Source organism: Panthera tigris, chromosome B2 (genome assembly GCF_018350195.1).
Source record: "Panthera tigris isolate Pti1 chromosome B2, P.tigris_Pti1_mat1.1, whole genome shotgun sequence".
Taxonomy (NCBI): Eukaryota; Metazoa; Chordata; class Mammalia; order Carnivora; family Felidae; genus Panthera; species Panthera tigris.
This window is the reverse complement of record NC_056664.1, coordinates 44996391-45018631: the sequence shown is the minus strand read 5'-3', so window position 1 is coordinate 45018631 and position 22241 is coordinate 44996391. Positions and strand designations below refer to the sequence as shown.

The 22241-nt window shown below is 36.1% G+C and overlaps 1 protein-coding gene across 1 annotated transcript in view; it reads right to left on the bottom strand.

Moving 5' to 3' along the window:
* The window catches only part of LOC102955036 (CD2 associated protein), a 139994-nt gene extending 118431 nt beyond the window's left edge, over nucleotides 1–21563 (bottom strand). The window contains exon 1 of the mRNA XM_042986523.1: nucleotides 21423–21563. Coding sequence (XP_042842457.1) covers nucleotides 21423–21426 — 4 coding nt within the window. The 5' untranslated portion in view covers nucleotides 21427–21563. The remainder of the gene's footprint in view (nucleotides 1–21422) is intronic.
* Nucleotides 21564–22241: the final 678 nt, after the last annotated feature.

Below are 22241 nucleotides of genomic sequence, written 5' to 3'. Positions count from 1 at the left end.
AAATATTTAATGATGAACTCTCCCAACTGTACACAATGAGATAAGTAAAAAATATTTGATCACAATGGCTAAAATAAAAAATTCTAAAAAGGATGTGAAGCCATTGGAAATCTAGAATATTGGTGGTAGCAATACCAAAAAAAAAAAAAAAGTACAGACACCGGTAAAGAGTTTGGCAGTTTCTTATAAAGTTAAACATACACATTTCCATATGACTCACCAATCCCACTCCTAGTTACATATACTCTGGAGAAGTAAAATACATGTTCACATAAAAACCTCTACACAAATGTTTATAGCAGCTCTATCCATAAGTGCTACAAACCAGGAAAAGAAAAACAAACACCCTTCAATGGACAAATGGATAGAAAATCGTGGTATAGTCATGTAATGAAATACTACTCAGCAACAAAAATGAACTATTGATACAGTAACTTGAACAAATCTTAAGAGCATTACATTAAATCAGGCCAATTTCAAAAGGTTACATATTGTACAAACCAATTATATGAAATTTTCAAAAAGATAAATCTATGAAGAACAGCTGGTTGCCACAGGAGGGAGAAGAGATGGTCACTACAAAATTAATAGAACTGCACACATCCAAAAAAGTCCATTTTCCTGTATGTCAATTCGAATAAATAACAGGATAACTATGTACAAATATAATCTGTCTTTTGTAATGCTATAAAGAGCAAGAGTCTAGTAATTCTGACATCAGTGAGGATAATGGTAACGTAGTCCTAGAAAGATGTTCGTGATAAATGAAAGGTATATTATTAAGTGGCATGTATCATACAATCTTATTTTTTCCAAAAAGGAAAAAAAGGGGGGGGAGGGGAGGATTAAAAAATTTGAATATAGAAATCCATAAACAAAAATGTTAATAGTTATTTCTGAGTGGTGAAACAACTTGGATTTTTATTTTCTTTCACTTTCTAAATTGCCCAAATACCTGACTTTTAAAAAAACTAATTAATACTACAGCCAGAATAATAAGGCTACTGTATTAAAAAGAAACAGAATAAAATGACACATATTCACAATACTACCATCAAGATAAAAAAGTTTCAAATATACAATTTCCCTTTTGTATAAAACACACACACATTGGTTTATATACCTCAAAAAAAAGTTTGCAAAGATACATATCACAATGACGGGTAATAACTTTGGGTAAGTTTTCCCTCTCATTTGCATTATTTGCAATTTTCTTATTTTTCTATTAAAAATCCAAATTATGTAGCTTGAAGAGCAAAATTTTAATCATAAAAATACACACAAAAACCTTAGGCAATCCATGTCAAACAACAGGTGACTAGTTAAATCAAATACAGTAAAATCATACAAGGGAATAAGACTCAATTAGAGACGATATAGTCTAGGAAAATATGAACAATGAAATTTCAAATGAATAAGGCAAGAGACCAAGCTACATGTAAACTATAAACCAAATCTGTGAAATATATTTATTTTTTAAGACCTGAAATACATCAAAATAATCACTCTGGAGTTTACGGATCTTTTTTCTTCTTCTTTATTCTCTCTGTATTTTCTAAACCTCCTAAAATCAACAGTTTCTACAATCAGAAAATATGTTACTAATGTTGGTATCTCAATATACTGGATTTACAGAATGTTGGTGTGGCAGATCCCCCATTATGCAACAGTGTTCCTTATTATAATGAGAACTTTTCTGGTTAGGGCTTAATTCCAAGGTGATACAGGAGGGTATCTGAGGTTATGACCCCCCGTACACATCAAAACCTTTCACCTAGTAAGTACTAGAGCCAGTTAGAACCAACCGGGACATGTTTCAATCCTGAAGGGATCATTAAAACACAGTAAATTCCATCCACCCTACTCCAATAGAATTCCAGAATTTAGTTATTACCAAGACTAAACTCGATACAAAAAGGTTAATATCAATCTTCCAACATCACTTCACTATCTTAAAAACCACAAATTCTATAGTACAAGTCATATGAAACAAGAAATGTTCCTGACTTCCAAATGCTCTGTTTTTCAAGTTCTTGGCTATTTATTTACTCAGTTAATAGTTCTACCTGCTCTTAGCCATCTACTTAATTATAATGCCTATATTTGGACATGAAAATTGTTAAGCTTCCCTAGTAATATTCTTGTATATAATACACACATATAAACATACACAATGTTTTTCAAAATACTATAGTAGTAAGTCATGAAGTATATGGGCAAAAAAATATGTTCCAGTGAATGTCAGCAATACAATGAACGCCTCTTTAAATTATGTTGTATACTCTAAATTATTTGTGCCATCTTGCAGAATTACAGAGTTGACTTTCAAATATTTTATCCACTTTAACAAAGTCTCTACTCAAAAGTCAAACTTTCATTTCAACAGTTCACATCTTTTCCAATAAATTCACTTATTGCTTAAAAATTAGTTTGTTGTGAAAGTTCTTTTTATACATGTTAAAGTAGCATTCTATTTTTAATTTTTTCAAATAATCAAACTACAACCAAAAACACTAACTTCTCATTTATCAGAGCTAAATAAACCATATCCTCCTAATGTCAGTAAAATTCAAAATAAATTCATCTTAGATCTTTGGGGATATTTTTGCCAATATATAAAGAGCCATCCTAACCCCAAAGACTTAAGTTATGATTATTTAACTAACCAATGAAAAACAGTAGCACTTGTATGGTTGATTAGCTCACCCAGCTATCCACTTCTAAAACATCTCAAAAGATTAAATACCTCAACGAAGCCTATCAGGATGAGCAATGAAAAATAAATTGGAGCCACAAGAGATTACAGAATACACAAAGAGATTTGTCAATTCAACACTCTAGAAAGAGATGCTGCAGAGTTGGGGCCAGACACAGAGGCCCAGAGGCATGTGAGAACCTACGACACTAGGCTGGTTCTTCGTTAGGCTATAAAGTTCCAAGCCTAAAAAAATAAATAAACAGAGTTGCAAGCCTAAAAATCTCACTTACATGGATAAATTTTTATTAAACACACACACACACATACACACACACACACAAATTACTCAGGGGATTAAAAAAAAAAAATCAACAGCTTCATAATCCAGGAATAATATCTGAAAGTAGCTAAAAAATGTCCTCAAAAACAGTTCTCCGAAACAGATGATTTACAAAACTTCACTATCTTAAAATAATTTATTCACTAAAACAATGTATTCATTATTTATTCATAACTTATTATTTAAACACAATTTAAATGATATTAAGACCAAAATTTGCACCCACAAATGTACCATCTCAAACACATAAGTTTCTGTATAAAATGCCAATACAGGGAATTCAAATACATAATTAGCCACCACAATAGGCAGGGGATAGAGGTTTAATCTTGGAAAATCTGGGGCACCTGGCTGGTTCAGTCAGTAGAGCGTACAACTCTTGATCTCAGGGTCATAAGTTCAAGCCCCACAATGGGCATAACGCTTACTCTAAAAACAATAATAGGGGCTCCTGGGTGGCTCAGTCGGTTAAGCATCTGATTTCAGCTCAGGTCACGATCTCACGGCTCATGAGTTCAAGCCCCACGTCAGGCTCTGTGCTGACAACTCAGATTCTATGTCTCCCTCTCTCTCTGCCCCTCCCCTGCTCATGCACGCCCACACTCTCTCTCTCTCTCTCTCAAAAATAAATAAACATTTAAAAAGTTTTTAAATAATAATTAATAAATAAATGTCTTGGAAAATCTCACTTATCATATAAATAGATAAAATACCACATGATCCACAGGTTCTAAATAGCATTCAACAAACTTCAGTCTTACTGTAATTTGTGTGAACTCAATCCCTCTTGTCGCAGTAAAAAGCTTCTAACATGAGGTCTTAAGCTCAAGCTTTGCCCCAGAAAACTTAAGCTTTGGGGCTAAATTACCAATTCAGTTTCTCTCAGGATAACTAGATTTATAACATGCAAGTTCAGAACTAATCTATATTAGGGCAATGATTCTCAACCAAGATGAATTTGCCCAACAGCTGGCAAAGTCTGGAGACATTTTTGGTTATGTCTCAGGCAATGCTACTGGCATCTCATGGTTAGGGGCGAGGGATACCACGAAGTACCCATCAATGCACAGGACAGCCCTTCACAACAAATTGATTTCTGGCCCAAAACTACTAAGGCTGAAAAGCTCCATATAAGGGGAAATATGCAACATACATATTTTCATTTCATACCATATCTGGTGGGTTCCAGTTGAGTTATTAAAAAAACAAAAACAAAAACAAAAAACACCTCTTCTAAGGGCACCTGGCTAGCTCAGTCAGAAACATGTGACTCTTATTTTTTTTAAGTTTATTTATTTATTTTGAAATGGGCGGGGGGGGGGGGGGGGGGGGGGGGGGGGGGGGGGGGGGGGAGAGAAAATCCCAAGCGGGATCTGTGCTGTCATAGCAAACCCTGATGCAGGGATCAAACTCATGAACCATGAGATCATGACCTGAGCCAAAACCAAGAGTCAGACGCTTAACCAACTGAGCAATACAGGTGCCCCAAGAGGTATAACTCTTATTTTTTTTTTCCCAAGAGGTGTAACTCTTGATCTCAGGGTTATAGGTTTAAGCCCCACGTCAGGTGTAAATATTACTAAAAACTTATACTAAAAAAAAAAAAAAAAAAAAGAAGAAGAAGAAAAAACCAGGGTGCCTGGGTGCCAACTCTTTATTTCCTCTCAGGTCATGACCTCATGGTTCCTGAGCTCCAGCTCTGCATCAGGCTCTGCACTGAGCATGGAGCCTGCTAGAGATTCTCTCTCCCTCTCTCTCTACCCCTCCCCTGTGCATGTGAGTGCACTCTTTCTCTCAAAATAAATAAACTTTAAAAAAAAAAAAAAAACAGAATTCTTTCACACATACACACAGAACAAGGAAGGAGGAAGAGGTACGCAAAGGAGGGAGGGAAGGAAATGGAAGTATCAAAACTGGTGAGGAGACATTTCTAAACTTAGAGCAAACAAAACAATCAAAATTTAAAGCAAGCAAATTGGAAACTAGGAATAAATATCTGCAGCAAACCAGACAAAGAATTAAAGGCATTTGAAAGAACCAAAAAGAAAAATAATACAACCAAGATTGAAAAACAAGCAAAACTGTAGTATTTAAAATGAAGTACAGCCACTAAGAATTTAAGAAAAAAAAAAAAAAAAAAAAAAAAAATATATATATATATATATATATATATATGTATTTTTTTTTTTTTTTCCTTAACAACTTGGCTGCAGGTAGGGGCAGTGTTTACTGGTAGTATTTTTTAAGGAGTCTACAATTTTATCTTCTAATAGTGATTTAAAAAAAAAAACAATAAAAATAGTGATTTTTTAAAAATAAAAGAATGCCTGAAAATCAAAGTTAAAAATCTTAAAATCCAGAATTTTTAAAAAATTATACACAAAATATTGATGGTAATATTATGTTTGCCAACTATTCTGCCCTAATAAATATTTATTCTTCTGATAACGAAAAGTCACTTCATAAAAAAATAATATAAACAATTTATACAAATTCTAAACAGGTTTGAACTGTATGGGCATTCACTAGGGAATATTTACTTTGGTTCTGATCAATACAGTATAGATAAATATTACAATATCTAATTAGGTCTGTCAAATTAAATATACTCTATGTCACATCACTGGTTATATTATACATTTGAGCTTTAACCTTTGTTTACTATAGCAAAGGACAAAATACAAGAAGTTGTACAAATATTAACAAAAAAAAAAATTCCACTGTAAATTCAGAAACAATTATAAGCTTTACTCCAAAGAAGCAGTAATATGATAGAAATACTTTATACCTCTTATTTAAATAATTAAGATAAAAAATAAAAAATATTTTTTGGGGGCACCAGGGTGGCTCAGTCAGTTAAGCATCTGACTTCAGCTCAGGTTATGATCTCACAGTTCATGAGTTCAAACCCCACATCAGGGTCTGTGCTGACAGTGCAGAGCCTGGAGCCTGTTTAGGATTCTGTGTCTCCCTCCCTCTGTCCCTCCCCCCTCCCCCCTCTCTCAAAAATAAACATTTTGAAAATTTTTTTAAATAAAAATAAAAAATATTTTTACTTTTTATTTTCAGTAATAAATATTTCTTGCCAAAACCAAAAATCTTTACCAGGAACTTATTTCCAGGGCTATTTTTACATAAATGGAGAAATGCAACTTTGATGAGCGTTGCTTAATGTTACTTGACATTTCATTATTCAGGTTCCCTAAAGTTACCCAGTCAAAATAGTAATGAAAAGCACGGTAAGCCCTAAAGTCCTTTTAGCCATATAATATCAGAATTTCTGTGCTCTCCTCAAATTAAGAGAGAACTGATAAACATGCTTTACTTTCAACAGAAATAAGTAAATCACTGGTAGTGATTTGTGCATAATCTAAAGATATCATACACAAAATGCAACCCTCCTTTTTGTATTTCAAATAGAGTGCAAAAGTCTGCATAGTACCAAGTGCTCTTATTCAGAGTATTCAGAGAATAGAGTATGTAGTATAAGAAAATTTTTACACAGTATTACATTCCTTTTAATATTACTAAGTCAGATCCATAGGTGACAAATATCTACAAAAATAATCTAAGTTTAAAAAACAAAAGGATTTTAATCACATAAAGACTTAGTTCAAAGCAAAAATATTACCATGCACATGTAATTAATGCCTCCTAAGAACAAATATACAAAATACATCTGAAAAGCAAACAAGGTGGAAAATTCTATTAAATATTCCTCATCTAGGGGCATCTGGGTGGCTCAGTTGGTTAAGTACCCAACTCTTGATTTCCCCTTAGGTCATGATCTCAAGCTCCTGAGATCAAGACTAATGAAAGGCTCAACACTAAGTGCAGCCTGCGTAAGATTCTCTCTCTCTTTCCTCCTCTGCCCCTCTCCTTCACTTGCACATACATGCGCTCTCTCTCTAAAATAAAAATACATAAGTAAATAAAAATAATTGTTTACACAGTCCTCATTCAGATTTTCATTTCCACTATTAATTTTGAAAAAACAGTAGAAATTAGTTTTAAGCACATTTCAAGCCACATTAAAAACATACCATATATTTGTCATAAAGTTTTAAAGAATTCATCAAAAAATCTTATGATAATCTACTGGATACATAAGTAAAAGACCAAAGTGTAACACATAGCTGAAATTTAAAATCTTTTAAGAGAAAATAGTTACCCAAATACATGTACCAAATACCAAATACATGTGGATAATACCAATCCACAATTTTAGGGTAATAAATATTTAAATTTGTTTTCTTACACCACATTGGAATAGTCATTTCAATCTGTATCACTTGCTCTGTGTAGCTCAATTTTCTCCCTCAATGTTTTAAGAAATAATTAATAATATTATAATTATAATTATATATATAATAATTATATATATATATAATTATAATTCATTTAAAAATAATTAAAAATAAGAGGACATGCTTTAAAATCAGAACAATGCAAGTTCACTCCAGCCTTCTCCACATCCTGGCTCTGACCTTGGGTGAGTAACAATCTCTTTAACTTCCATTTCTGATTTTGGAAAATGGAAACAATGATGTTTAATCCCAGAATGCTCCAATGGAAATTAAATACTGAATAAAATGCCTAGCATTTAAAGCATTCCTTAAATGCTAATAATTAGCCAATATATCAGTTTAAAAGAAATTTTAGCTTACCAAAAAATGGAAAATTGCTATAAAAGACAATTTCACTCTCAACACTTTAAAAATGTAATGAAGTGGGCGCCTGGGTGGCTCAGTCGGTTAAGCGGCCGACTTTGGCTCAGGTCATGATCTCACAGTCCGTGAGTTCGAGTCCCGCGTCGGGCTCTGTTGCTGACAGCTTGGAGCCTGGAGCCTGGAGCCTGTTTCAGATTCTGTGTCTCCCTCTCTCTGACCCTCCCCCGTTCATGCTCTGTCTCTCTCTGTCTCAAAAATAAATAAATGTTAAAAAAAAAAAAAATTAAAAATAAATAAATAAATAAATAAAATGTAATGAAGTTATGTAAACAACTGCAAGAACCTATAAGAATAATCAGAATCATGAAAAAATCTAAAGTTATCGTTTGAATTTCTCCATGTTTCCAAGCATACACGAAAAGTAAATACGTGCATTAAAAAATAACTTAAATTCATATACTCAAAGAGGTGTTACCTTCAAGTTACCAAAAAACATTATCTGGCCAAGGTTGAGAGCAGGGACTTTGTTTCACTTATCTTTGTATTCCCAAGCCCTATCACAGTGCCTGATATATCAAATGTACATAGCTATTTGTAGCACTGAAATGGAAGATACTAAATTGCCTAGAATTTTAAATTCTTCTTTCAACACAAATATAATGATACTCCATACTCATTCAGCAAATATTTGAGGGGCTGCTACTGGAAGGTTCCCACTTGTTCCAGGTACCTGAATATATCTAATAAAGAACGAAAATTAAAAAAAAAAAAAAAAAAAAAAAGTAGCAGCTCTGCACTCCTGGAATTTATATTCTAAAACTTTGTACACCCTGTATTTACATTCTAAAAAGGTAAGGTAAATAAGCAATAAACATGTAAGTAAGGAAATTACAAAGTCAGTCATAATGTGTTAAGAATGGAGGATTAAAAAAAAAAAAAAAGTAGGGCAGGATATGGAAGATCTAAATGCCTGTTATCTATAACCTTAAAGACACCTCTCAGAGGAAGAGTTAGGAATTAGTTCCACATTTTTTAGTGGTTAAGAGTAGCACAAGCACTGGAATACAGACACTTGTCTGGATTCAGTAGTAATTACCTACTACTTCTATGCTTCTTTCCTAATCTACAGAATGAGAAAAATAACAGAACCCAAAAACGTATAGATTTGTTGTGAGAATTAAATTAAATAATGCTTGTAAAGTGCTTAAAACCATGCCTTAAACAGAAGTACTTAATAAATATTCACTAAATGTTAACAGCCATTACAATATACTGCAACCTCCCATTAATTGTTAAACAACCCAGGGCAAGGATCTTCTCCACCTTTTTATTTTGAATGCTGCTGTCAGTGCTGGTATACAAGACCTCAAAAAATATCTAATTTAAACCAAAGTATTTACTGACAAGACAGAATTATAATTATTATTGTTCTGGGCAAAAGCAATTAGTGTGGGATAGCACTGATTACAAAGAACCAGAAATGTTAAAATGTGGAAAAGAAATCATAGAATAGCCATTTAAGAGTCTCCTTGAGAACTTTTTTCAGAATGCACTGAAAATCCAATAAAAAATATAGATCCTGTACCGAAAACAATTCCATTACAAAGGTTCATGCAAAATTTTACACGTTTAAAACTGACAGGCTCCTGACATGTATTCCCATATCAACTGGGAACATATTATATCACCAATTATTATTTCTGTTATTCTTTCGTGGTCTTGACCAACAGTATTCATGTATTTGGGAAATACCACTCTTAAATCTTATCTCCAAAGTTAAGCATTATAAAATGAAAGAACTGCTAATTACTAGGCCAAACTATACTTTCAAATAACAATCCAAATGTGCTTGCAAAGCTTCAATTTCTCTATTATACCAGTAGGCCAAGTGCCAAAAAACGTATTTCATTTAGAAAGCAGAATGAGGGGCGCCTGGGTGGCTCAGTCGGTTGGGTGTCCGACTTCGGCTCAGGTCATGATCTCATGGCTCCTGAGTTAGAGCCTGCGTCGGGCTCTGTGCTGACAGCTCAGAGCCTGGAGCCTGTTTTGGATTCCATATCTCCCACTCTTCTCTGCTCCTCCCCCATTAATGCTCTGTCTCTCTCAAAAATAAACGTCAAAAAAATTAAAAACAAAACAAAAGAAAGCAGAATGAAACAAACTGCAGGCCTATTACACACAATCTACTAAACTAAGTCTTTTTTCCATGAGAAAATATATTTGTTATCTAATTACAACAGATTATCACTCGTATCTAATATAAAATTAATCAGGTAAGACCAAAAGTGGTTTATCATTAAGTAACTCTAGAAGGGTACAATTCCTTATGTGCTAATTTGTAATTGTATAATAATTTAAAAATATTTTTATACTTTCATTAGATTCACAACAAACCTAAAGGCTTACATCCTAAAACTGTACTGTTCAGCTGGTAACACCTGACACATGAGACTACTGGGCACTTGAATTGTGGCTAATCCAAATTAACGTGTTATATTAATGTAAAATACACAACAGATCTCAAAGACAGGAAAAAAAATGTGAACTATCTCATTAATAACTTTTTATACTGAATATATACTGAAATAACTATTTTCCTTAAGTCAACATAGCCAAAATATTAAAATTAATTTCATCTGTTCCTCTTTATTTTTTAACACATTAGGAAACTTTTAATTATATATGTAATTTATCAGGTTAGTATGCCTCAAAGAACGTATGTACACTTGCTTCACAACACTCATTTAAGATGGTATAATTTTATAGTTCAATAAACACTGTCCAAGTTATTTTATTTATGTTTAGAGAGAGAGCATGCAAGCAGAGAAGAGGGACAGGGGAGAGACAGAGAATCTTAAGCAGGCTCCATACTCAGCATGGAGCCCAAGGCTGGGATCCTGAGCCAAAATCAAGAGTTGAACGCTCCACCAACTGAGCCACCCAGGTGCCCTGTTCAAGTTATTTTAAACAAATTTTGAGCAAATTAAGCCTTTATGCCTACATTTGTTTAACATGTGAAGACTCATATAGAAATGTCTCTGATTTACAAAACAGATCATCTTCCCTTTATTTACTAGGAGAATGTAACATCATGCAACACAGATGGAGCAGGCAATCAGCAGCCCACCGGACAAGATGCTTAATATCTGACATTATTGATTTCTCTATTAAAATGAGTCATATAGAAAGGATTAAAGAGGGTTTTTTTGTTTGTTTTTTGGGTTTTTTTAAGATTTTAAGTAATCTCTATACCCAACAGTGGGGCTTATACTCACTGGAGATCAATAATTGCACACCACCAACTGAGCCAGCCAGGCACCCCTAAAGGGTTTATTTCTAAAAGATAAGTTAGACCTCATACCAACTTGAAACAGTAGCTCCACTAGTCAGATTTTGTTAGTCTGGTTGAGGTGGACATACTTCAATATACCATACTTAAATTTGTATTATTCTTTAGACTGGCTGGATCCCTCTCCCCTATTATTCCAAATTAAAGTATTGCTGAATCATAGATTTAGTGGATACACAGCAGACTCATAATTTTCTGCCAGTTATTAAAGGTGATAAATTTTTTTAGTAAAATAAAAGTGATGAGGCAAGTATGGTCGTTCATTATATATGAAATAAAGAAAATAACAAAGGAGTTTTTATTCAGGCTTTAAACGATGACGTTCTAGCTATAAATTCAATTGGGTTTTATAAAATATAAAGAATATAAGTAATTCAGGAAATGTTTATGGGAAAGGGGTTACCTTGGGGTCTAAAATATCACCTTTACACATCCATTTGACATTCATTCTGAAAATTCTAAACTTTTATTTTCATCATTTAAGGCAAATTTTTTTAACTGCTTCATATAATGTGTTTGCTAAGAATGGTCTAACTAATAGTTAAGTAAAAATGGAGTCTCCATCTTATTTACACACACACACACACACACACACACACACACACTCCAAAACAGTAAGGCAAAATGAAAGAGGGAAACCTGCTGCAGCAGAGAAGGAATTTTGAAATCTAATACAAAACTTTGATATTAGAAGAACACACTGCTAAATAACTTGAAGTTTGTTGTTTCTACTCTAAAGAATAAGAAAAAAAAAAAAGCCATGTAGGAGAGAATACATTTGAAAGATCAATGTTTCCTGAAAACATTATACTCTAGCCAAGACTATAGGTCTCAATTTTACAAATATACTAACTTCTACACTTAAAATCCAAGCAAACAATTTGGCACTTGATTATTACAATAATCATGATAAATGCTCTAGAAATTTCACTCATAGTAAATTTCGGGCCTCAGTACTAGGGCACTGATAGATACTAACAATGTTAAGGCAGTTTTAATTTTTCAGGTAAAAGAATCTTAAAGATATCAGTTAAAATGAAGACATGCTTCACTCTGAAGACTCAGCACCAGGAATAGAAAAAAAATTAGCTTGGCTACTGCCAAGTCCTTACTATGTCACTGGTCAAACTAATGAGAGATGAACAAATCCCACTTGCCTTCCAACTGATCTTCCTCATGCTTCTCTATTTACATTTTAACATTTCTGACATTGGAATACATCTTAATGAACTACATTCCTTCTCTTGTTTAGATTTGTAATGACTCATATGTTAAATTTTATTCCTATTATGTTAAGTCTTATTCCTATCATAACACTATAAGCCATCTCAAAACATTCATGACACTCATCAACCAGGAGGGAGGAAGAGGCAGGAGCATTTATGTTAGAATCTCCAGAGGCTATGAATTTTTTTTTAAGTCTAGGGGATTCTAATAATATGCCCAATCCATAACACTGCTATAAACTACCTGAGGCACCAAAATATATATCTGTCCTACTCTCCCTAGTGCATCGCATGACATTAATTACAATCCTCACATTAAGGCAAATACTTCTTGATTAAGCTTTCACATACAGCTCCTTTCCTTGACCATAAGACCTTACAACAGAGCATGTCTCTTAATGTTGGTGGTAACTACTTGTTACTGTTAGCATACTAAAGTATCTTCCTACTAGAAACTCCCAGTGATTAGATGCCACACAGTCACTCTCTTGGAATTAATTACCTAGACACCGAATCATTAAAAAGAACCTGAGCTACATGACACTAAAACAGATACTAGAATTTGGGATCCCATATGAGTCATCTCTGTCTTTGTAAATTAGTTGAGAAAGAGAATGGGATCATGATGGGAAATTTAAGAACAGATACAAAATGTGAAAGATTATAAAATCCAAGTCTCCTAGAGGTACTGAAAAGAACTGATACAGTATAAATAGGTTCTAGCAAAGAAAGCATCTGTAACACTGCCATATCTGTAACAGATCAACATCTTAAACTGGATCTCAATTTAGAACAATGAATTTTTAAAAAAGCAGTTTCTTTTTAGAGTAAAAGTTTCCCTAAGTGCAAAAAACTAGTAAATATACTTTCGATTGAAGAAACCAGTTAAGAAAGCAGAACATCCAGATACCTGAGACCTTCAGAAACAAACAAAAATCCAAAATACAAAAAAGAAACAATGTCAAATTTAGTCCAAAATGCCTACTTCACTTGGAGCTAAAACCAGAGTTCTGACTGAAAAACAAAGTAAAATAGACTCTTGAAAACAGGTTTGAACTACTCAGGTCCATTTATACACAGATTTCTTTTCTTTTCTTTTTTTTTTTTTTTTTTTTTTAAATAAATACACTATAATACTGCAAATGTATTTTCTCTCCCTTCTTTTTTAAATAAGCTCTAACCCGAAGAGTAGCTTGAACTCATGACCCCAAGATCAAGAGTCACATGCTCTACCAACTGAGCCAGCCAGGTGCCCCCACATTTGACTTTCTTTCCCTAGCTTACTTTATTGTAAGACTACAGTAAATAATACATGTAACATACAAAATATGTGTTAATCCACTGTTTATCGGTAAGGCTTCTGGCCAAAAGTGGGCTATTAGCTACGTTTTGGGGGAGTCAAAGTTATACTCAATTTTCAACTTTAGAGATGGGGGGGGCGCTCAGTACCCCTTACCAGAGGTGTTCAAGGGTCAACTGTATTATAACACAGTCTTGGGTCAGAGAAGCCCTAGTAGGATTATGAAAGGAATTTTATCTGCCTAACAATGGTAATAAATGACTCTGTGTCTAAACATCTAACATTAACCTAAAAAAAGCTGGAGGAAAGGGAGGGAAAGTATGGTGGGAGCAGTGAAAAGGGCTACAAATCAAACAAAAATCAAAACCAAAAACAAACAAACACGTCTTTCTAATAAATAGGCTAACTTTAATTCAGTGAAAGAAACCAAGAAACCAGTAATTAGTGGTACTTTCAAATTTCTTCTTACTTGCCTGTTTAATATTACATATTGGTAGTTACAACTACTCAACTTGTTAAGGATTGTGTTCTTGTTTCTGAAACAGAAGGGTAAACTGAAACTGTTATCTGCTTTGCACTGGGGTGAAAAACAGCAAAGAAAAGGCAGATACATCAAATCCCTAGGACCAAGTAAAGAGAAAGAAGACCAAGAAGACCAAGTAAAAGAGAAAGACTGTGACCAGGAAATATCCTCTCAAGTATTTAGATAGAGAATCTCACATCACCCCATTATCCAAGGCCACTTACAGATCCAGGAACTAATGCAGGCTACTAATATACTCTCAAGACAGAAAATATATAACATCTATAGCTTAGGAGCTCAGTATTACTGCTTGGCTCATCCTACACAATTCCAATAACCAAGTTTGGTTTTGTTCCTGGGGAAAAATACCTGCCTTGTCTCTCATAAAAATCTAGACGCTATCTGATTTTGTTTCCCTGTGGCTAGGACTTCAAAGACTACTGCCAAACCCCATTTCCTCCCTTTTCCCACAAGATGTCAGTCTGAACCTCTACCTAGTGCCTGCTACCAACCAACATCCCACTCCCACCCCAAGCTGGGCCACTCTATTTGTCTATACACACCGCCTTTTACATATCGCTCATGCCGCCGACAGGCTGACTACAGACGTTTATGGATCTCTATCCAGATTCCCCACACCAGTGTTTTGGCCTCTCTTCCATGTAGAAAGACCTATATATCTTGATTTAGGTCAATCTACCTAGTAGTTAGATATCAAATCCTACAGATAGATAAGCAAGTCACAGATCCATCATAACAATTACCTAATCTGCCTAATTTCAATCACAACAACATATTAGATTTTATTTGCCCTTTCTCTTCTGAACACAAACTGAACAATTTCAGATCTTTAATACCTTGCTTCACCAGTTTACCTAGGAAGCAGAACTGTAGCTTTGTCCTCTTCTCACCCGAATCAAGAATCATTACACTCTTCTTTGCCTACATTCAAGCCCTTCCCATGACAGCACTTTTCATATGCACATGAGAAAATTAAACATTTACCATACTTAAAATACATTTTATGTTTTTATTTTAATTCTAGTTAGTTAACAGTATCATATGTTTCAGGTGTACAATACAGTAATTCAACACTTCCATACAACGCCTGGTGTTCATCATAACAAGTGTGTTTCTTTAATCCCCATAGCCTATTTCACCCATCCCTACCCACCTCCCCTCTGGCAACCATCAGTTTGTTCTCTATAATGAAGAGTCTGTTTCTTGCTTTGTCCCTCTTATTTTTTCCCTTTGCTTATTTGTTTCTTAAATGCCATATATGAGTGAAATCATATGGTTTTTGTCTTTCTCTGACTTATTTCACTTAGCATTATACTCTGTAGCTCTATCCATGTCACTGCAAATGGCAAGATTTCATCTTTTTACGGCTTAATAATATTCCACTATAATATTCCACACATATGTGTACACACACGCACACACATATACACACAGCACATCTTCTTTATCCATTCATCAGCTAATGGACACTTGGGCTGTATCCACATCCTGGCTATTATGAATAATGCTGCTATAAACATAGGGTTCATACATCCCTTTGAATTAGTATTCTTGTATTCTCTGGGTAAATACCTAATAGTACAAATGCTGGATCATAAGATAGTTCTACTTTTAACCTTTTGAACTGTTTTCCAGAGTGACTGCACCAGTTTGCATTCCCACCAACAGTGCACGAGTGCTCCTTTTTCGCCACATCCTTGCCAACACCTGTTGTTTCTTGTGTTGATGATTTTAGCCATTCTGACAGGTATGAGGTGATACCTCACTGCAGTTTTGATTTGCATTCACCTGGTTGTAAGTGATGGTGAGGATCTGTTCATGTGCCTACTGGCTATCTGTATGTCTTCTTTGGAAGAAATGTCTATTCATGTCTTCTGCCCACTTGTCAATTGGATTATTCATTTTTGGGGTGATGAGTTGTAGAAGTTCTTTATATATTTTGGATACTAACCCTTTATCAGATATATTATTTGCAAATATCTTCTCCAATTCTTAGGCTGCCTTTAGGTCTGGTTAACTGTTTCCTTTGCTGTGCAGAAGCTTTTTATTTTGATGTAGCCCCAACAGTTTAGTTTTGCTTTTGTTTCTCTTGCCACAGGAGACATATCTGGGAAGAATTTGCTATGGCCGATGTCAAAGAAGTTACTGCCTATGTTCTTTTCTAGGATTTTTATGGTTTTAGGTCTCACATTTAGGTCTTTAACCATTCTGAATTTATCTCTGTGTATAGTGTGAGAAAGTGGTCCAGTTTCATTCTTTTGCAGGTTGCTGTCCACTTTTCCCAACACCATTTGTTGAAGAGACTTTTTCCTACTGGATATCCTTTCCTTCTTTGTCAAAGGTTAATTGACCATATAATTGTAGATTTATTTCTGGATTTTCTATTCTGCTCCAGTGATCTACGTGTCTGTTTTTGTGCCAGTACCATACTGTTTTGATTATTACAGCTTTAAAATATAACTTGAAGCCCAAAATTGTAATGACTCAAGCTTTGCTTTTCCTTTTCAAGATTGCTTTTGGCTATTCAGGGTCTTTTGTAGTTCCATACACACTTTAGGACTGTTTGTTCTAATTCTGTGAAAAATGCTGTTGGTATTCGGATAGGGATTGCATTAAATGTGTAGACTGCTTTGGGTACAGGCAATTTAACAATATTTGCTCTTCCAATCCATGAGTGTGAAATGTCTTTCCATTTCTTTGTGTCATCTTCAATTTCTTTCACTAGGTTCTTAGAGTTTTCAGACTACAGGTCTTTCATCTCTTTGGTTAGGTTCATTCCTAGGGATCTTTTTATTTGGGGTGTAATTATAAATGGGACTGTTTTCTTATTTTCTCTTTTTGCTGCTTCATTACTGGTATATAAAAATGCAACAGATTTCTGTACATTGATTTTGTATCCTGTGACTTTTACAGACCTGGATGCCTTTTATTTCTTTTCATTGTGTGACTATTGTGGCTATGATTTCTAGTACTATGTTGAATGAAAGTGGTGAGAGTGGACATCCTTCCTTGTCTTGTGCCTGACCTTAGGGGAAAAGCTCTCAATGTTTCCCCATTAAGGATGATGTTAGCTGTGGTTTTTCATAGATGGCTTTTATTACGTTCAAGTATGTTCCCTCTAAACCTGCTTTGTTGAGAGTTTTTATCAGGAATAGATGTTGTACTTTGTCAAAAGCTTTTCCTGCATCTATTGAAATAATGATATGGTTCTTATTCTTTCTTTTATTTATGTGATATATCACATGGCTCAATTTGCAATTAAAATACATTTAATAGAGAAGGATATTCCGTGACAAATAAGAGGAGGAAAAAAAAAAATCACAGATCTGGATTACGTGTAAATAAAAACTTGGATTTATTTTTGATTGGCAAGTGGAATGCACTTCATGTTTTATAACTTTGTTTTTAACTCAAATGCCTTAAAATTTAGATCTTATTAAGTTAACGTGGCATCGTTTTACTTTGCCAATCCCCAATTTAGAAAAATATATGACAATGTGAATATCAATATCAATGTGAATTTAAAATATCAATGTGAATTTCCACCCTTAATGGGATTTTTTGGAACTATAGCTATTCAAAGTTTGAAACACTTAGAAAAATCTAATCACAAGTACTTACTAGTTAAGGAATACAACTTATTACTAGTTTTGCTAGTGATCGAACTTCGAAACAAAAAAGTTCTAATATTCCCATTTCATCCTCTGGATTAGTTTAATTAAAGTAAATCCTGAGACTGAAAGGTGAGCCTTTAGCAGGCAATTTCCATTTGCCACTACTTATCTGCATAAATCAAGATTTTCTCCAAACAGCACAACAAAATAAGGAAATAAATCACTCTATTATAAAAGTGCATTTATCATCTCTAAACCAACTGCGTATTCCCGTCCATTAAAACTGGCTCATTATTTAAACATGTTGAATAATCATATATGAGCTTAAAAAAATAATTTAAACTAAGAAGTTCAGAACCTTACCTAAAAGTAACAGAAATTCAATCCTTAAAATCCACTTACTTTTTCAAAAATAAAAATTCACACATAGTAACTAACACTTTATGCCACTTGCTTTCTGTCTTACTCCCCCTCTAAGATGCAGATCTGTACTTCTGGAGTAAGAAAAGTAAAGTTTTACCTTTCTATTTCTCTAAACTCTCCCCAAATTCTTTCACAGAGAATACCTCAAATTTCTTTATGTTAAGTATTCTTCCATATTTAATAAATGTAGAAACTAAACACATAAAAGCTTAACATAAAATTCAAAGAAACTACTAGTCTCTCCTACTATTCATCCCATATACTTTCTCCTGAACTACTAAACTTACTCCCAATAATGGGACTTTTTCAAAGTATAATCAACACTGGAAAAAAAAACCCGTAAATTCCTACATAAATTTTATAAAGACGTATTACACAAAATTAAACTTCTGAAAAAAAAATTAATTTCTGCATTACTACAAAATCATCTATCTTATCTCACTCTTCCTTTAAATGCAATACGCACCTTTTAACAAAGGTCAAAAATTGAGAATTGTCTTTATAAACTGGTACAAGAATTAGGGAAATCATTTGAAAATGAAAATAACAAGAATCAGCACTGGCTCTGTTCCAAACACTTTACAAGTATTAGTTCATCCAATCCCCATTACCATCTGCAAGGTTATTTTTACCCCATTTTTAGAGTAAGAAACTGAAGCACAGACAGGTTAAGTAACTTGCTCAGTTACAACAGCTAAAAGGTGGAAGAGCCAGGATTTGACCTTAAGCTGTCCCAGCGGAGAGCCATGCTCTTTAATTCTCTAGCTATACTACCTAAATAGTACACATGGTAGGAACCGTCACTTAATGCGTATGCAATTTATTTCAAAACAATGAAATCAGAGATTTTTCATTTTGTGACACATCAGATAAAATAACATATAAAAATACATAGAATATTCTAAGCTACCAGCTTAAATCATAAGGAATAAAGACTGCTGATAACAAAACCAAACAAATGAGGTTTGTATTATAAAGGAAACTCCTTTTAAATGATTTGGATAACTTTAATATGAATTTTTACATGACTGATAAATTTAAAGTACACGTTCATATGGAAATGTCTGACAAATACCTTTTAAAAATTAACTACAAATGCCCGCAAGTAATCCACCTGCAAAACACATTCTGAGTAGTCGAAAGCACACAAATATCACACTTTACCTAGATAATGCAGCAACTTGCCTAACCAGAACACAGCAGAGAAGTCACTAAGAAAAGGCCTCTGGATAATTAGTAACTCCAAAGCCAAAGTTCTGACATTAATTTTCCTGAAGAGAACATCTCACACACTAAGGGTAGACTTATTTTTCCTTTATGCAGAATTACATATTTGAATATGATTCCCACTTTTGTAGAAAAGTTAGAGAACTGAGGGTGAAGAGGGCACAGTAACAAGCACATCCAATAGTAAAGCAGAAAAATATGTATTTAAATAACTTCAGGGGCGCCTGGGTGGCTCAGTCGGTTAAGCGGTCGACTTCGGCTCAGGTCATGATCTCGCGGTTCGTGAGTTCGAGCCCCGCGTCGGGCTCTGTGCTGACAGCTCAGAGCCTGGAGCCTGTTTCGGATTCTGTGTCTCCCTCTCTCTGACCCTCCCCCGTTCATGCTCTGTCTCTCTCTGTCTCAAAAATAAATAAACGTTAAAAAAAATTTAAAAAAAAAAAATAAATAAATAAATAAATAACTTCAAAATGCAAAGGAATCTGATCAAAAGTCCTGTATACAATCCAGCAGATCCTCAAGGCATCACAGTAACTGATGGTCACAAATGATGACCCTTGGTCATCAAGAGGTTTAATTACACCCTGCACCCTATTTAAGACAAAAAAGAATTACCTATTTTAGTATAAATTTCATCCAAATCGGTTTCAGTGGTTTTATAATTTGACGCTTAAAGGAATAAACCCTCAAAAACTCAGTTACACTCAACTAATTAATTGGAAATAATCTCATTTGTAAGTTCCAAACAGCAAAGGTTTTACTCTTTGGAGGTTTAAGAGCACTTTCTGTACAAAAGTTACCTGAAAGAACATAAAAGGAGAAAGTCTAGCAAAATACAGAAGAGCTAAGCGAGGACCTGTAAACACTATGCTTAAAGCATTCCGACAAAACAATGTGTGGGCAGAAGGTGCCACATCAGCAGTAGTCTGTATTTGTCCTGCTTCTAAATCATTTGTTAGTTGCATGAATTATTAATTTCGGTTAACAGTGTGTTGATATGAAGAGTACCAACTCTCAACTACAAAAAAAGGATAGAATCCTCCTGATTTACTCTATAAATCCAAAATTGGGATTATTCTTATAGAACATGCTTATGCTTTTTGGTGGCACAAATGTATGCTTTATAATGGCACACATTTATAACAGTACAGACACTTCTTTTAAATTGCTTTTAATTTTTAAAGGATTGAGAGAGTGCCTACCCCACACCGAAATTTGTTATCAAAAGAATTGTTACACTACTTAACAAAACTCCCTTTCAAACTAGGCTGCAACACGGTCTGCTTTTGCTAGCTCCTAACAAAACTTTAAAGCACACAGTAAATAACATATAAGGCCGTGTACTTTTCTCTCCTCTCGCAAGGAAGTCTAACTCCAAACAGGAAACAGCTTCTCAAAGGGTTCAACACTGAAACCTCATCAAACCCTAACCCAGTCCTCAGGATGAGATTTAATATTTAAGTGCCAATACACTTGCCTACGTGAAAACAAAGTAAATAAGTCAAGTTTCCCTGTCCTTGAGGCATCACTAGCAAGTTTCAGCGGAGCGAAAAATTACCTCTCGAAACAACAACAAACGGAAAACCTAGCAAAAGGCCGATCTATACAAAGCCTCGCTGAAGATAAAGAAGCTAAAAGTGCTACTTTGTCAAGTTTTTCCATCACCCTCCCCCATCCAACCAGAATGGGGGAGGGAAAGAGAAGGCTGGAGCAGGGAGGGAAGTTCGGCCCGAGGTTAGCCGGGCAGTGGGCGAGGAGAGGGGACCCGGTGCCCCCGCCCCCCAACCCCTCACCTTTCCCCAAAGCAGGATGAAGCGGGGAGGGGAGCGCAGGAGAAAGCACCCATGAGCCCTCCGACCAATTCCTCCGCGAGAAGAGCAAGGTGGAAGGCAGGGCGAGGAGGGGCGACGGGGAGGGTGCGGTGCGGCCGCGAAGGGGCTGACCCCGTCTCCTCCCCGCGGACAAGAAGGGGAACCGCCTGCCCGAATTGGGGAGGTGCAGTCGGGCGGCGGGAAGCGCCCTCGAGTCTCTTACCCATGCTGGGGGCTCCCGCGGGGAGAAGCCCGGCGCCCGCTGCTCCTCCTCCTGCCGATCGCGCGGCCGCACTTGCGGCGGGAGGCGGGCCCCGCGCTGCGCTCCTTCCCTCCTGAGCTCAGGCGGGGCGAAGTGGCGCCTCCATCCGCCCGCGGCGTTCCCCGGACAGTCCCGTCGGCGCGGCCCGCGAGCAGGAGACGGCGGCGGCTCCTCGCGCCGGGCCTCCGCCAAAGCCGCCGCGGCGGGAGGGCCCTCCCCCGCCCGCCCAGACGGCGGCTTTCCCAGCCCGGTTCGCTCCCGCAGCAGAGGTGGGACCAGCCGGTTCGTCCTGGCCGCTGGCTCCAACCCGGAGCCCGCCTCCCGCAGTTCCCCTCAGCAACCGCTGTTCTAGAACGCGACACCGAAGACTGAGGTTGAGACCCGACTGAGGCCGGGAAGGTGCCGGGAGCTGCACCCGGGAGGAAGGAAATCTCGCGAGAGCCCCCTCGTTCTCCCTGCCCCGCCCCCTCCGCGGCCGGGCTCACCACCCGGCACCCCAGCTGGTGCCAGGTGCGGTGACGTCAGGGTCGGGGAGTAGCGAGCCGCCCGCGTCCAGGTGCAGTGGGCTGAAGAGGAAGGAATCCGGAAGAGCTGTGGCTACTCCTCCGCCTTGAAGTTCGGCACAGCTGGGACGGCCGTTTTGTATGGTTTGTCGCCCCAGATGGATACGAAGTTTTTGCCCATAGGCAGAGTGAGCCTGTGTTGCCCCACTTTCCGCGGGAGCGATGCGGTCGGTGTTGCTCGGTGCAGAGTAGCAGGCTCTGGGGGACTTACCCAGAA